General features: G+C 40.3%; 1 protein-coding gene across 4 annotated transcripts in view; it reads left to right on the forward strand.

The window, feature by feature from the left end:
- The window catches only part of USP25 (ubiquitin specific peptidase 25), an 86,887-nt gene that overhangs the window by 31,790 nt on the left and 38,018 nt on the right, over positions 1–17,079 (forward strand). For all 4 annotated transcript variants that reach the window (XM_066621792.1, XM_066621794.1, XM_066621793.1 and 1 more), the window contains exons 5-10: positions 1,892–2,054; positions 12,350–12,436; positions 14,096–14,233; positions 15,200–15,276; positions 15,719–15,792; positions 16,865–17,013. In XM_066621792.1, coding sequence (XP_066477889.1) covers positions 1,892–2,054; positions 12,350–12,436; positions 14,096–14,233; positions 15,200–15,276; positions 15,719–15,792; positions 16,865–17,013 — 688 coding nt within the window. The remainder of the gene's footprint in view (positions 1–1,891; positions 2,055–12,349; positions 12,437–14,095; positions 14,234–15,199; positions 15,277–15,718; positions 15,793–16,864; positions 17,014–17,079) is intronic.

Below are 17,079 nucleotides of genomic sequence, written 5' to 3' on the forward strand. Positions count from 1 at the left end.
ATTGCAGCCTAGTAAAATGATCTCTTGAAAGAAGGCAGCTGTCATCCTTTTATCTTGCAGCTTGTTACAACTTTATTCCCACTTGGTTTTGTATGGCCATAATAGTTGGTAGATATGATAGAGACAATGCAGATCTAGGTCTCGAAGCCAGTTTCTCTCAAACTGTGGGTTGGAACCCACTAGGTGGGTCGTGAGCCAATTTTAGATAGGTCCCCATTCATTTCAATATTTTATTTTTATTGTAATAGATTTGTTGCTGCCATGGTTTGTGACTGCATTTGGGGAAATGTTACAGATCTGTACTTTGAATAGGCTACTATGTATATGCTTTTAACAATAATAGTCAGTGGGACTTACTCCTGGGTAGTTGTGGGTAGAATTACAGCCTAGGATTGTAAAAAATGGTCCTGCTTGATGATGTCACTTCCGGTCATGACATCACTTCCTGTGAGTCCTGGCAGATTCTCATTCTAAAAAGTGGATCCTGGTGCTAAAAGTGTGAAAACCACTGCTCTAGGCAGTACACACAGCAGTGGAAGCCTGCAATTTGGAAACCTGTTGGCAGTTTGTGGAAGCACTGGAAGCCTGTTGGCAATTTGTATTGCCAACATACGTGGTGCTTTGCAAAGTAACAAGCAAAAATAGACCTCTACGTAACAAGGAATTTGCACTATAAAACCAGACAAAAGGTGGAATTGTGAAGGCAAAATATAGATAGGAATACCGAAGAATGAAACTAGGCAGAAGCAATGAGGTTTCATTCTATCATTTTTGGTTTGGAGTGAGAGTTTGAGAAATCTGTTACACTTGCAACTGGACAGATAATCCAGTATGTGGGCATTTAGTTTGTGGAGCAATTTGCTCAAATTTTGCTCCATGTTTAGTTATTAGTTTGCTTGTAAGACCGCAATAATCCAAGGGGTTGTCACCATACTTCCTGCGTTGTTAACACAATAGTAATGGCATTGTCTTGTGAAGTGTTGGCAGAATTATGAAGTAACATTTCTATATAGGAGAAGGCACTTCAGGCTTGATGTACTGATTGACTCCCAGTGTACTCAGCATTTTAAAATCGAGTGTATACATATCGTAGTACTGTTTTAAATAATTGGTTTTAACTTTTAATTGCACAGTTTATTTAAAAAGGGTATGCACTAAACCTTTGCAAGCCGTGCAAGCTCTCAATATTTTTATGAGGTGGTTAACTTGAGAACGGGATACAACTTGAGAGTGGGATGCAGGATGATGGCTATAGATTTGCTCTATCCCAGGGCTCACTAAACCCTGGCCTTCGGGCTGGATCAGGTATTTGGAATAAGCCTTTCCCCTTGTGAGCAGTGCTTACTGTTTCGCTGCAGCACCACTATTTTTTTCACCTCCATTGCTGCATAGGGCCATTCCAGGTTGTTGCGTCTGCCTGGTTATCCTGCTGCACAGCCAACTGGTACTCCGGGCAATAGACGCGACTACCCAGAGCATCCCTGTGCAGCAGCTGAGGTGAGAAAGAAATGGTGCCGCGATTGAATGATGTGCCAGTTGGGATGGGAGGGCTTTTCCTGGACGTGGCAGTCTCCAGTTTGGAGACCTCTGCTCTATCCCAACAAACCAAGCTACCTGGAATTTACATTGCCACATGTCCATATGCATCTAGGTTGGCAAATGGGGAAACCACTAATACTTGGGTAGATTTGGTCCTGGGATCTCTATCTACTGATCCTTGCCATTAACTTGTTTAACATAAGCTAAGTACTATTGCCATTATTTGTTTTGAGGTCAGTCGGTCGTTACAAAAAATTTGTGAGTTTTTAGAACTATTGCCTGTGTTTTTTGCTGCCATTTAACATGCTACTTTTTTGATTCCTTTTCCTCATTACTGCTTTTGCTTTCTAAGAGTTTTAGAAGCCAGCATTGCAGAAAACAAAGCGAGTCTAAAAAGGACACATCCAGAAGTGTGGAGTGACTCTCCAAACCCTTATGATAGAAAACGCCAAGATAATTGTCCAGTAGGATTAAAAAACGTTGGGAACACATGCTGGTTCAGTGCAGTTATTCAGGTACTGTATTGATGGATGATTTAGCTTTTAATTGTTGAACATTATTTGTATCAAGCTTCTGTACATTTTAGAGGTAATGAATAAGAAATGAAATAGAAGAAAGTACTATAAAGTTGAAACACAGATGATATTGAGATCCAAGAACATGAAGAAGCAGAAAATTTATGATCACATGCTGCATATATACACATTTTTAAGATTTATGCCAAAGGAAACTTGGGTATTAAAAACCAGATGCATATGCTCAGAACAAATGAATGATTTTGATTGTTTAGTAAATATTGTTTTTCTAGGACAAAGGTTCTGCAACTGGGATGTCGCGATATCCCAGCCTCTGGCCTCTTAAGGGGCAGGGGAAGGCAGTAACGTGATCCCTAGGATCATGCTGCTGCCAGGGATGGGAGGATTTTTTAAAATGTCCTGCAGCTGGCACCGGAGTCCAGGGATGGGGTGTCTGGCAGCTCTCCTCAGGGCTCCCTGTGCCTCCAAACATCTAAAAATAACAAAAAGGGCACTTCTGGTTTTTGTTGTGAAACTGGAAATGCCCATTTTTTGTTACTTTTAGATGTTTGGAGGCATGGGGACTCCTGTGGAGGGCTCCCTGGGCTCCTCCGTACTCCAGCACTGGCTGCTGGTAAGTTTAAAAAAAACAAAACCCTCCCATCCCTGACAGCAGCACAATCCTGGTTATTGCATCACTGCGTTAGTCCCTCCAACACATACATTTTCCTCGGGGGGGGGGGGTTTGAGAACTCCAAAGGAGTTTGAGAACCAAGTTTCCAGGAAAAAGAAAAGAATAGCTAAGTAACTTTTTAAAAACAAATGCACAGTAGTACCTCTGATAGCATGGTTTCCTTGAATGCTGTTTCATTACATCTGTCTCCATCCTGAACAGATCAGCTACAATACTCTGCAGTCATTGGCTATAACAGCTGTCACTTAGCACTAGTTTCCTTCACTGATGTCTCATAGCACTGACTGTTGTCTTCACCAAGACTGTAGGACTCCTTCACAGATGCTATGGGCATTTTATGTCATTTGGAAGCAGAGAAGGGAACCTATGAATTCTTCAAAAGCTCATTTTTCCTAATATTTTCAGTAGACCTTGGATTCCAGTTCTCTTGCTTGTGTCTCCAAGAAATGGAAACTAAATCTTGTTCAGAGTCTTGAAACTCATAGTCTTGTGATCTCATATTAATTACAAGCAATATGCAACTTTATACTTGGTAGAGACATTATAATGCTGCAGTTCCCTTCATACACGGTGGAAAACTGAAGCATGATTGCTGTCTGAAATAGTGCTAAACAAGTTTTAAAAATCTAATATTGTAATGTTAGGATGATAAAAATACAGACCGTCTTATTTTAAACAAATGGGGTTTTGTTTTGTTTGTTTGACAACCAGACCGGATTATGTTTCAGCTAACCATCCTAGTTTATTTCATGTGGGCTAATTTTGGACATTACCTACAGCAGTATTTATTTAAAATTGATAGGTTCCTTAGGTTACATCAACTGTGTGACAATATTTCATGCTTCCCTTGGAGGTCTTATGAAACATGACACATTTTAATAGAAGTCAGCAATGTGTAATGTTACTTACATTAATCAGTGACGTGCATTGTACAATTTGTACAAGTTTCCAAAAGGAAACTGGCTCTAGTAGAGCTTTTATGAATGTTTTCTCTTTATAAAATGTTTCTTTTTTAACCACTTGAAGCTTAAACCAGATTTCTTTATTGTTAAGGAAGTGGTTTGTCTTCTGCCAGAAAAGCCAAGTTACTCTCAGCATTCTGTCGCACCATGTGGGGACTTGAATCTGTTTGTTGAAACATTTTTCTGAAAACTTGATTCTTTGTGGTTTCCATGTATGCCAGTTTAATGCCACAATGAGGTTTGGAATCTGAACTTGCATAATCCAACCCGTATCCATTTTAGTAGCGCACCTAAATAATGCTGAATATGAATTCAGTATGACTTTTAAAATAAATTTAGTTGAACTCTACTTCCAAATCTTTGTGGGATTTATCTCCCACTGAAACAAAGATAGTGGAAGGTATATACAGTATACCTTTATATAATACTTTCGTTTACCTCTGTTTGGTCTTTCATAGCTGTATAATCAATAATAAATTAATCATTTTTTTGTTGGCATCACATACATTGCCTCAGTTCCCCCCTCCCCCAGTTTAAGTAGTGCATAGATTCCCATGAAGGTCTTTCACTTAACCCATTTGGTAGATATTGGGAAGCATGGATTGAGAATGGATTGGGCGGATTGAGAATGGATGATGGGCGGATCCCAAAGGATCTCCTCTATGGAAAACTCGTGCAAGGGAAGCGCCCTACAGGTAGACCACAGCTGTGATACAAGGACATCTGCAAGAGGGATCTGAAGGCCTTAGGAATGGACCTCAACAAGTGGGAAACCCTGGCCTCTGAGCGGCCCGCTTGGAGGCAGGCTGTGCAGCATGGCCTTTTCCAGTTTGAAGAGACACTTTGCCAACAGTCTGAGGCAAAGAGGCAAAGAAGGAAGGCCCATAGCCAGGGAGACAGACCAGGGACAGACTGCACTTGCTCCCGGTGTGGAAGGGATTGTCACTCCCGGATTGGCCTTTTCAGCCACACTAGATGCTGTGCCAGAACCACCTTTCAGAGCACGCTACCATAGTCTTTTGAGACTGAAGGTTGCCAATACTACTAATACAATACTATGGTACCCAAAGTCCTACTCAAACACTGGGACTGCTATAAGTTGTTATGGGGCGGGAGCAGGGGAGTGGCCTATTGCGACACTGCGGGGACCCAGGGACATCCCCATGTACCTGGGGGTGTCCTGCAGCCTCCCGGGGGGTCCTGGAGGCTTGCAGCTGCCTCCACAATCCTCCATGCAACTGCAACAAGCACCATCTGCTCTCAGAGCTCACATGTATTTTGCAGTCACAAAATGGAGTTTGTTGCAGCTATGCAAAGGGTCAGGGAGGGGGCTGCAATACCCCCCAGGTATGTGGGGATGTCCCTGGGTCCCTGTAGCACCGCGATCAATGCCACGCTGTTGGGGACCCATTCTTGGGCCACTCCCTCAAAGGGGAATGCCCCAGTTTTGGTTTCCAATGATGGGTCATGACCCACACTTTGGGAACCACTGCTCTAAATATATCAGTATTTCCAGATAGTTGGATACTATAGATAAGAGCACAGTCCTAAGAAGTCAATTGGCCACCTGTGCCAGTAGAAGGTGTCACGAACATATCATAAAGCACATTAATGACATGGCATGAGTAGGCAACACTGTCCGAACAGCCTTCTCTGCCAAGTGGCACAGGGGCTGGGGAAGGGTGGTAGGAAGGTATTTTGGAAGCAGGGAGTAGGCGTTTCAGGGCTGGGGAGGGTGGAATGTGAGCAGGAGGGAGTGGGGTCTGTGGAGGCTTCCTCTGCTATTTCCTATTGTAATGCCTTGCTCCTGTGATACCAGGACTCTTGCCAGCTCAATAGCTGATCCTAGAAACCCCATAGGGCAAGGTGGGGTTTCACCCTGATGTGTTTACTGTGTTTAATCTTTTTATTATGTGAAATAATTTTTTAAAAATGCAGCGTTTGGTAAAAAATGTAAATCCTAACATATGTAAAATTCTGTAAGTGATGCTTTTATAAAATGTAATATTGACACAATTGTATCTAAACTCCACTCTCCCTAATGCACTGTCATGCTCTGTTGGGCAAAATAATGTATCGCAGAGAAAAAGAGAAGATGTGAAGGGACCTCGAATGGTGCTAGAAGTTGGCAGGTTTTATTTTTGCTAAAAAATATATTCTGCTGCTCATAAAACTAAATTGTATACTATTTTTTTATTCCTTTTGTACATTGGTTTGGTTGTGACATAGTGTTTAGTATCCATAGAGAAGATACCATAATAGTCACCACGCGCATGAAGGTTTTCCTCAAAGTGGGTCATCAGTACCCTGCTAACTGGGTAAGAGGCACTTTTTTAAGTGGATGCTCCTCTTTTATTTAGCAGGGGGATAGTAACTGGCCCTCCTCACCCCAGCAGTGTCTTTTCTAGTAGCTGTCTGCTGGTGTTCTTTTGCATATTTTTAGATTGTGAACCTTTTTGGGACAGGGAGCCAGTATTGTTTGATTTTCTCTGTAAACCACTTTGTGAACTTTTCGTTGAAAAGCAGTATATAAATACTGTTATTAATAATAATAATAATAATAATAATAATAATAATAATAATAATCAGGACTAATTAGAAAGTTGTCCTATCTGCAGATCATTTATAAGCAAGTTGTTGTTGATGTTAAGAATATTTATACTGCTTTACAAGAAAATTCACAAAGTGTATTTTATAACTAAATAAATAAATGATTCCCATGCCTCAAATGTGATCTCAGCCTTAACAAAAGAAATGCCAGCAAACAGCCTCTAGAAAAGATACTATCTGGGTGAAAGGAGACAGTAGTGCTCTCCTACTAAATATAAGAGAAGCATTCCTTCAAGGTGCCTCTTGCCCAGTTGTGGATAATCCATTTAATTTGTTAATGTATTATAAGAATCCATGCCTATAGCGATTGTTGCAGCAGAAGTATTGTCTGTGTAAAATGTTGCATTGTCAGTGGTCTTTTTTGTGTTTTCTGTCATTCAGTCAACTTAAGATGGTACAAAGAATAGGGCAAAGAGAAAACTTTTGCTTTTCTTGCTTCTGCTGTAATGAAATGCTATCTGCACGTTCCTCCCATACTGAAATATGAAAACTGGGGTGGGAGGGTCTTGAATCTCATCTCTGGTGAGATGCAAGTCCCGCATTTGCTGTTAGAGTAGAAGATGAAAAAGGAGAACTGCAAAGGCCATGTAACGCTTGAAGTGGCTTTGATAATCTTTGCCACTAAATGCAAATAATTTTAAGGCTGAAGTTCTCTGCACAGTTTCCAAAGAATAAGTGCCATTGAATTTAGTGGAGCATTTGACAGACTCGACAAAGATTTCAGTTGGGTGTCTAACTCCTCCTTTTCCCTAAATGTAATGAACCTTTTCTAATTCTCTGTGCTAGAACCTAGTGTGTTGCTAAGATGCTGCTGTTCTTCATGTTTTTGTGTGTGGATTGTTGCCATGGTACTTGATGTCTGTGTAGACCCAGGTGATAGAAAGCAACAATCTCCAATGTAGGAACATGAGACTGCTTAGAATTAGTTTTTTTAAATAAAGTTCAGAAACCTGAAGCTTTAGCAGTAGTTTGGGGAAAAGTGTCAGTATTCAATAGACTTCTGTTAAGTTTCATGTGCATTGTGAATGCATGGAATATTAGAGGACCCTGGTTATATCTGGATTATGAGGCATAGTGTGTAAAAGGTGACCAGAGGATGCACTTGATCCTGCCTTAAGCTTACTTTGGAGATTGTGTGTTAATGAGCATTTTCTAAATACTCTCATTGTACTGCTCTTGTGGAGATTGCCACAGACAGCTTGGGCATGGCAAGTGCTGCCTGGCAATTCATCGCCTAGATCACTGCATGTCATGGAGACTCACCAACAGCTGCCAGAAACATCTGCTAGTGTCATGGGGTGTTTCATAAAATGTCAATTACCCATGCAGATGTAGAACATTCCACATATAGAGGCTGTTTTGTAGCATCATCCACTCAAGATGCAGATTAGTTCTCCATCGTGTTATGTGAAAACAGATGCATATTTTCAGTAAAGAAAAGAAGCTTGGGTCCAAGTACAAAGCATTGTATATGTGCAACTTGCTGGGTACAGGATCTCACAATACTGATCACTGCTATTGTGAGGTTTCATTGAACCAGCCCTGAGGTGTGTAGGATCACAATGCTATCCCCCTCCATCTTTTGCCATGCAGCAGTGCTGACAGAGTGCATGCTGCATGCAATAATGAGGGGTGACCAGTTGTTTGGCAGAGGTATGTGAACATATCTTAATGACCCTTCCAGAGACCACCTGGTGTCAATGGGTCTCTTTGGATCTATGCAACATATTTTGCTGGTGTAAGTCTGAGGAGAAGAAGGGAGCATGTTGGGCCAGGAAAATGGGGACAGCATCCTGGCACATACTGCCGCTGCTGGAATCCGCCCATTCCACCCTCAGAACACCCCCTGCTCTGCTTTCCTCTCAGCATCTGCCTCAAACCACCCTTTACACCACCTTGCCTTCCTCAGCTTAGCATCTGGACCTGCTGCCATGCACGCAGGCCCTCCAGCCTTTTGTGCTGGCTGCTCTGAAGTGCATAGCAGCGGAGAGCCTTTTATGAGGCAACGCTTATGGCAGCAGATGAGGAGATTGACGCCGTAAATGACCAATAGGTTTACTAGTATAAATCACTAGTAAATCAGTCATCTGTAGAATAAATTGTAGCAGACTTTAAAATTGCAGGTTGAGGAGAGACGGAGTTAACACTCAGTGCAGTAGCAAGGAATCTTGGAGAACTCTGGGGCGAACTGCTAAATAGATGTGTTTCCAGAGGACCTCAGCAATGAGGATCTCTTCATTGTCTAAGAAGAAGACATGATGGCTGAGAGCTTGAACTCAGGGGGGTCTCTAGGGATGGCAGTCGCAGAGATAACCCCCAGATATCGCTCTATGCTGGATCACATCGTATACCAGTTGCCATCTTCGGAGAAGATTCGGAGAAGACAGATTCGGATAGCTGGGTACCCCCCCCCCACGGCCTAGATTCAACAACATGACAGCGAAAAAAGCTTTGAACTGTGAGTAACCAGTTCATTAAAAGGCTATAAAAAGAACTGCAATCAAGAGGTTGGAAGGAGGGAAAGGTAACTTTAAGATTATTTACATTGGCTTGTGGCCACCCAGAGGGGAAAAGAGCAAACCTGGATTTAAAGAAGACCCTGCTGGAGTAGTTTTTTTCTCTTTTGTAATAAGGGTGACTGGAAGAAAAGGAGAGAAATAAGGGGAGATAAAGGATCACCCTGCTGAAATGGTATGCATGGAAAAGGAATAAATAACTAACCTTTAACGCAGGGGTGTCCAAACCCCAGCCGGAGGGCCAGATGCGGACCGTGGCAAACCCCTATCCGGCCCGTGGCCAGCCTCTTGTCCCCTGACAGCCTCTGGCCCACTTGGTCGAACATGACTGGAACTGTGCTCTGGTTGCGTCTGGAGGGTTGCATCTGGTCTGAAGGGCCAGAGAGGTTGAATTAATGAGCCCATTCATTCATTTATTCACTCATCTAAGTTCCATCTCTGATTTATTTATATACATTTTATATTTAAATTTTTCCCCCAGCCCTCAACACTGTGCCAGATATTTGATGCGGCCCTCTGGCCAAAAAGTTTGGAGACACCTGCTTTAACGGATGGAATAACTTTTACTTTCGCTTTGCCAGTAAGAAGACGGAATACGGCTGGAATTAGGCCTGAACATTTAAAGACATACTAACTTAATTTGACAGTGTTATTGACCTGAATTGGATTACTGATCCAGCCCTTTTGGATATTAAAAATTAAGGATTACCTTGGATAAGAAGGGATGCAAGATAATAAGACTTGGATGACTCTTTAATTGTTGGACTGATTTGACATTGTTACTGACTTGAAGTGGAATAATGACTTACCCCTTTTGGATATAAAACTTGGAAATTAACCTTACAAGAAAGTGAAGCAAGATAATGAGAGTTGGTTGATTGTTTAATTGCTGGACCATTTTATCTCTGTTTTTTACAGCCAGAGGTATATTGGCTTGATTTGATATTGATAAGAATGGCATCCAAAAATTTAAAGGATGTTAGTAAAAGCTAATCTTTATTAATGGATATGTTGTGGGATTTCAGAAGCGAAATGAAGCAAGAGGTCAGAAAATTATCTGAACAAATGAAGCAAATAAACTCCTCCCTGACAAGCATGCAGGAACAGATTATAAATAACAGACAAGAAAAAAGAATGGATCAAATGTCGGATGAAACTAAAGAAGTGGAGATTTTTGAAATGAGACAGGAGACGGAAAAAGCAGCAGTTATCAGAATTAAGAAATTTAAGGAAGAAAAAAGAGGGAGCTTTCAGAGAAAGAGAGCACGTCGTTTCAAGAAGAAGAAAAATCTTTGGATTAAATTCAAAAAGAACAGAATGGAGAAAAAGAGAGGGATCAAGAAATACAAGAGAGTTAAGAAGAAGAAGAAGTGGTGGAAGGAGCAGTGGGAAGAGCAACAAGGAAAAAACCAAGACAGAGAACAAAGGAAGTACTAAAACAGATAGTGAAAATGACTGAACAACAAGTAGAAATTTTCTTTGTAGATATTAATGGACTGAATTTTCCTTAGAAGCGAAGAGTATTCCATTAATTATATCAAATCAAAGCAGATGTAAATGAAAACAAATTTGGAACACAAATATTGTGATAACTAGTGGTATTAAGATAACTAAAGTGGTATTTTTTAAGAAAAATTATATAAAATGTTTTATAGATGGTATTTAATTCTAGAGAAAATAGCAAAAATGTACCCTGGGTCATCAATAAATGTTGGATATGTAAAGAGATTGAGGGAACTTTGATTATATGTGGTGGATATGCAAAATTCAAAGAAATATTGGAAAATGAGATATAAACTGTTACAAGTGATATTGAATTGTGTATTACTATTCAAACTGGAAATATTCTTCTTAATCTGACATCAGAAATTAAGAACCAAGATAAGAAATATTTTATTGTAAATATTAGTTTAGTGGCAAGAATATTGTATGAGTAAAATTTGAAGCCTTTTAATGATTGGATAGATAATTTTAGTTAAATAATATTGTTTAATTAAATCATTAATTCGTAGATTAACAAATATGACAGTTTTTGTACTGATGAATAATTATTTTAGTCATTATTGATTTCTTTTTTGGATTAATGCATGTTGTAATCGATGGCCAATACCCTCATGTGTAGCCTGTGTAGTACCAGCCCTAAGTCTAATCCATTTTCCTTACCTGTATCTGTAACAAATAAATAAACTTTGTTGCAAAAAAAAATAAAAATTGCAGGTTGAGCCTGCTTAACCATGGATTTTGCATCCGTGGATTTGTTTCAACATGGGTACTCCTGCCCCCCCCCCATTGAGCCACATTTGGCCCAACCTGAAGCCTTCAGAGGTGACTGGGGCTGTGCTGCAGTCACCTCCAGAAGCTCTTCTGAAGCCCTTGGAGGCTGCACTCAGCCTTTATGGGCCTTAGAATGGCCTTTCTAGGACCACCGGAGGCCTATGGAGGCTGCTTGCAGCCTCCATGGGCCTCAGAAGAACCTTCAGAGATGGCTGGAGCACAGCTCTAGTCCCCTGTTGTGATATGACCTCCAAGGCTTTCGGGGGCCTTTCTGAGGCTCATGGAGGTTGCGCACAGTGTCCACAGGCCTCAGAAAGGCCTCTGGAGGTCCTAGAAAGGCACTTCTGGTTATGCGTGCAACCTCGACGGGCCTTAGAACAGCTCCAGTTGCGACCGGAGCTCATTTGACTCCCGTGATTTGGTTTCACGATGAATACAGTATCCACAAGGATTCCAGGAACAGAACCCGTGCGGATAATGAGGGTCCACCTGTATTTCCTATTTGTCAGCCTATGTGGTTTCTAAATAACCTAGTTGAAATGAAAAATGCAGAATATGTGAAATCCCTTTTTTTGGACCAGGTGCCACTTGAAATTTTTAGTTTATATGTTTGAATATTTATCAGATTCACATAAAATATTTTTTCAGCACGGAATGAATTATTACATGTACAATTTTGACAAATAACGAGTATTTTAAGTTACATTGACGTAAACTTTTTTGTTTTGTTACCATACTAGATTGGTTGAATTTCATTTTGGTCCTGTTAAAAATTGCTGGATTATTCATCACATAAATACCTGGTTTTCAGTACAGTCGCCAGCCTTAGATGTCAGCCTTACTTTTTATGTTTTAAAATTTCACTTAAGCAACTTTATTTAACTTCTTTCATGGAAATAGCAAACTATTGAAATTTTTCAGAACATTTTTCTTCTCTGCTCAATCCAAGAGATTTTAAGCACAATGATGAAAATTAACGCTCTTCAATTTTGCTACTGCTACTATGAGAGTATCTTTTGATTAGCTACATAATCTATGTTCATAGACACAGTCACTTGGGTTGAACTTTATAAACGAATCGCAGGAACCAAAGGTGATCCCTATGAACTACAACCAGTTATATTATTCTACTGTAGTTTTCAGAATTTTAGAGTGTAAAGTTCCAAACCTGTGAACTTCTTGGCAAAAAATAAAACCTTTTAAAAATTTGATTTTATAAAATTCCTGTTTCCTTTTTAGTCATTATTTAATCTGCTGGAATTCCGAAGACTGGTCTTGAATTATAGTCCCCCTGCAAGTGCTCAAGATCTTCCCCGAAACCAAAAGGTATAACTTGTAATATCTTTGTGGTGGAGTAAGATACATAATGCTTTTCTTAGGGTGCAATCCTAACCAACTTCCTAGCACTGGCATAGCTGTGCCAGCAGGGTATGGGCTACATCCTGCAGTTGCGGGGTCAGTCACGGAGGTCTCCTCAGGGAAAGGGGTTGTTTGTGCCCTTACCTCGGTGCTGGAAAGTTGGTTAGGATTGTGCCATTAATCATATTGTGGCCGACCAGACATGGCTTTAAAGCGTGGTTTCTTTAGTGTTATGTGAATTAGCTTGTTCAGAAGCAAAGGAGAGTGAAAGCTTTTGCTGTGTTATGAACATGGGAAACTGTGACTTGTTGACTGACTAGACTGAAGACAAGCCAAGATATTGACACACAGTTTTGGTTTTGACTTCTTCTACCTTTAGTTAATAAACTTCAGTGTCCTGAGTTATTACAGAATACAGAACTTTCATTCTCCTCTTTTAGATGAGGGTGGCAGCTTGCACATAGCTTGGGTTTGATCGCATAGCACTAAACCAGCAGCTTCAGGGTCTGGCCAGTATCTGAATAGTTAACCAGCCAGGCACCTTATATACACTGCTTGGTTTGTGGAATAGAAGAAAAGCAGGGTATAAGTATAATTAATAATAAACCATTTTTGTCTGTATTTAATGCTGTAATGCTTTTATTCAGATGCTTTATTTAATATAGCATCTGGAAGACAATTCTCTCCACCCTCCCATTTACAAATATTCAGTGGGTTACTGAAAGAGAAAAATTGCATAGAAGCTGTAAGATCTATGTAACATTTTTTGATACAGATGGACCCTCTCCATCTGTATTCTGGATATTCGTGAGGTTTCCATTCCTGGACACCTTGTGGATACCGAATTCCACGTGATTTCAGGGTCCACTGAGCTCCAAACGCAAATGGAGACTTGCTGTGGTCATGTCTAGAGCTGTTCTGAGGCTGTGTGCAGTCTCCACAGACCTCAGAATGGCCTCCGGATGTCCTAGAAGGACGCTTCTGTTTTTCAGCCAAAAACCAGAAGTGCCCTTCTAGGACTTCTGGAGGCCATTCTGAGGCCCCTCGAAAGCATTGGAAGGTGAAACTGTAAGTCACCTTATGCTTTTGGGGCCCTTTCTGAGGCCTGTGGAGACTGCGCACTACCTCGATGAGGGCACTTCGGGTTTTCAGCGCAGCCTCCACAGGCCTCATAATGGCCTCCAGGAGGTGAACAGAGCAGTACTCCGGTCGCCCCTGGAGGCTTCAGGTTGGGCTGAATACTGCTTAATGGGAGTCCAGAGGACCTGCGTTGAGCCAAATCTGTGGATCAAAAATCCGAGGATAAATAGGCTCAACCTTGGAGAAAACTGTTGTTTTTGGTATCTGGGTTGGTGTGTGAGTGTTTGTGGTGGGGTCTGGGAATAGAACCCCCACAGATAAAGAGGCTTCACCTGTATATCCTTTTTTGGTTTTTTGGTACAGCTATTGGTTGTCATTTACTGTATTGATTCAGAGAACATATTTTCTGTCTTCTTGAAGAAAGTGGTGTGGATTATATTGTACAACAGTATTCTTGGTAGGTTTAGTATGCGACAGTAGTCAGAAACCACAATGCTGCTGCAGTAACAAATAAAATATTGTCATTTGTATTTGTTTCAAATACAGGAGCATAGAAATTTGCCTTTTATGCGTGAACTAAGATACCTATTTGCACTTCTCGTTGGCTCAAAAAGAAAATACGTTGATCCATCAAGAGCTGTTGAAATCCTTAAAGATGCATTCAAATCAAATGACTCCCAGCAGGTAATTTGATTCTGTCTCATTTTTTTATATGAAAAACTCCAAATTATAGTTGAACAAATGATGCAAACAAGAAATTGTAATAAGTTTTGCCAGTTCACCAAAAATATTTGAAAGACTACGCTTGCCTGCTGTGAGCAGTATCGTTCAGTAGTTATACACACTTCGCATTTATCATGCATCCTCAAAACTGTATATATGTCTTGCTTTAATCTATTTGTAGTTTTCTTATTACAACTACATATTTAGGAATTTACCATAGTAGGCATAAGATTTCAATATCTTGAAGTTATTGATGTCATTTGTACACATCTTACCAAAAACACTTTAATCATTTTACTGTTGACTTCTCTTTAGCAAGAAAGAAGTAGATATTTTTATTAGGAGGTATTTCAGTTTAAAAATAAGAATAACTGCTGCGCATCTTCCATGTGATTAATTAAATTAGTGTCGTCTGTGCTTCTTTTCCCCTGCAGCAGAGACCCTTATCAACTTTCTCCCCCTCTAGCCAGTAGCAGGAAACTAGAAGCAGGAAACATTCACAGGAAGCGAGGCAGAGGACTGAAAAGATTGCAACACTAAGCTCTTTGAACTCTATGATAAGCATTGTGTTCTTTTCAGTCCTTTGCTTCGCTGCCTGTGAGTGTTTCCTGCTTCTATTTTGTTGTCAGAAAAGTGCCAGTAAGACCCAGAAAGTCTGCAAACGCTGGTAGATAAGTAATTTGCACGATGGGGGACATTTTTGAACCAGCAATATTTGAAACCGTGGATACTGACATGAGGGGACACTTATAATTGGTTGGTACAGGACCTTTTAAGCCTGGCAGTGATCTAGACAGGTCAGGTTTAATGTTTATACTACTGTATTGGCCATAGTGGAACCAACATTTAAAAGGATTGTAACTATAATATGCATAGAATATTTTTCCCTGGTAGGCATGAACATGTATATTCATTCCCTCTCGACAGCAAGATGTCAGTGAATTCACTCACAAGTTGTTAGACTGGTTAGAAGATGCCTTCCAAATAAAAGCTGAAGAGGAACAGTAAGTAGCTATTTTAAGAATCTAACAGTATATCCTAATTTCTCATAGCGTGTCTCTTTATTTGAAATGAAGGAGCTTTCCTTCACATCCTTCCTCCCAGTCAATATTTCACACTTTAATGAAAACAAGACTTCCAGCAATCTAAGGTTCTTGTTTATGCTGAGTCAATGAGTTCTGCTCTGTCAGTAATAGCAGCAAGGATGAAATGTGATTAACTTTTTGTAATTCTTTTAATCACAAATTCTGCCAAGAGCAATTAGCTATTTTAGACACAGCATAAGTAAAAATATGTGGTGTATAATGGGCAAGATTGGAATTGGTTTCATTGCATACAACATTAAGATAAAGAATGGTATTAGTGAACCTTCTGAAGCAAACAGATTTATTTTGTAACTGCATGTTTTTTTCTACTCTGATTCTTACATGTTCATTGCATCTTTAGGGATGGAGAAAAACCAAAAAACCCAATGGTAGAGCTGTTTTATGGAAGATTTCTTGCAGTCGGAGTTCTTGAAGGTATTGCACTTGAGTAGCCATATTCTTATTGCTAAACTCTTTTGCTTTCTAATCAAAATGTTAGTGATGAACAGAGATGTGTGTATACCTAAAAGTAGTTGATTTAAACCAAAGTGTGTTTTGATAATTTATGATTTGTTTTTGCAGTCCTTTTAAAAACTTCCATTCTCTTTCTAACTAAAAGACTCCTAAGATGGAAATCCAAAAACAAAATTAGAATATCAGTAAGAACAAAATAAATCTCAAACCAAGTTAAAACAAAAAAAATATCTTGAAACATTCAAGAAGAGCAAAAAGCAAGGCAGCAGTATCACACTAGATGAAAAATAAGTAACTCTTAATGGTCTCTAAGCTAGACACTAGGGCTGGGGGGGATTAAGTGGGTTTTTTAAATATTTTGTTTCCTGAACTTGGAAACAAAATGGTGAGCATAACTGGGCTGCTGTATAAGAGCGTGTTCTGTAACCTGGGTGTGGCTACACAGAAGGCCACGAATCTCACCTTAGATGTCAGAAGGTGCAGTCCTAACCCCTTATGTCAGTGCTTTCCAGCACTAGCATAGCGGTGCCAATGGGACATGTGCTGCATCCTGCAGTTGGGTGACACAGAAGCCTCCTCAAAGCAAGGGAATGTTTGTTCCCTTACCTCAGAGCTGCATTGCCCTTATTTCGGTGCTGGAAAGCACTGACAGAAGGGGTTAGGATTGTACCCAGAGGCATCTGGATCAGCACCTCTCTAGGTGACCTCTTTGGGCAGGCAGACTTTTATGGAGCAGGCAATCTGTTAGGCACTCTGGAACTTGAATTAGGCTCAGAAGCAAACCAGTAGCCACTGTAGATAATCGAAAATGGAACAATATGCAGCCTAGCCTCAGCATCCCATACCAGCTGCCCCAGTTTTTAAGCATTTTTCAAAGGCAGCTCCATATGAAACATATTGCAATAATCCAACTTATATGTGACCAGTACATGTGGTCTGTGGCCAGATCTACTTTCCGTAGGAAGGACCTGAAACTGACGTGTTTACTTTAAATGTTTACTGTAATATCTTAACACATCCCTCTTCTGATAAGGGAAGAAATTTGAAAATACAGAGATGTTTGGCCAGTACCCACTTCAGGTTAATGGCTTCAAAGATCTGCATGAGTGCCTAGAAGCTGCGATGATTGAAGGGGAAATTGAATCCTTACACTCAGAAAATTCTGGGAAGTCCGGCCAGGAGGTGAGTGATATGCTTAGACTTCTGGAAACATCTGTAACTCTTTCCATGTTGTTGACTGGATTGAAA

This window comes from Tiliqua scincoides, chromosome 3 (assembly GCF_035046505.1).
Source record: "Tiliqua scincoides isolate rTilSci1 chromosome 3, rTilSci1.hap2, whole genome shotgun sequence".
Lineage (NCBI taxonomy): Eukaryota > Metazoa > Chordata > Lepidosauria > Squamata > Scincidae > Tiliqua > Tiliqua scincoides.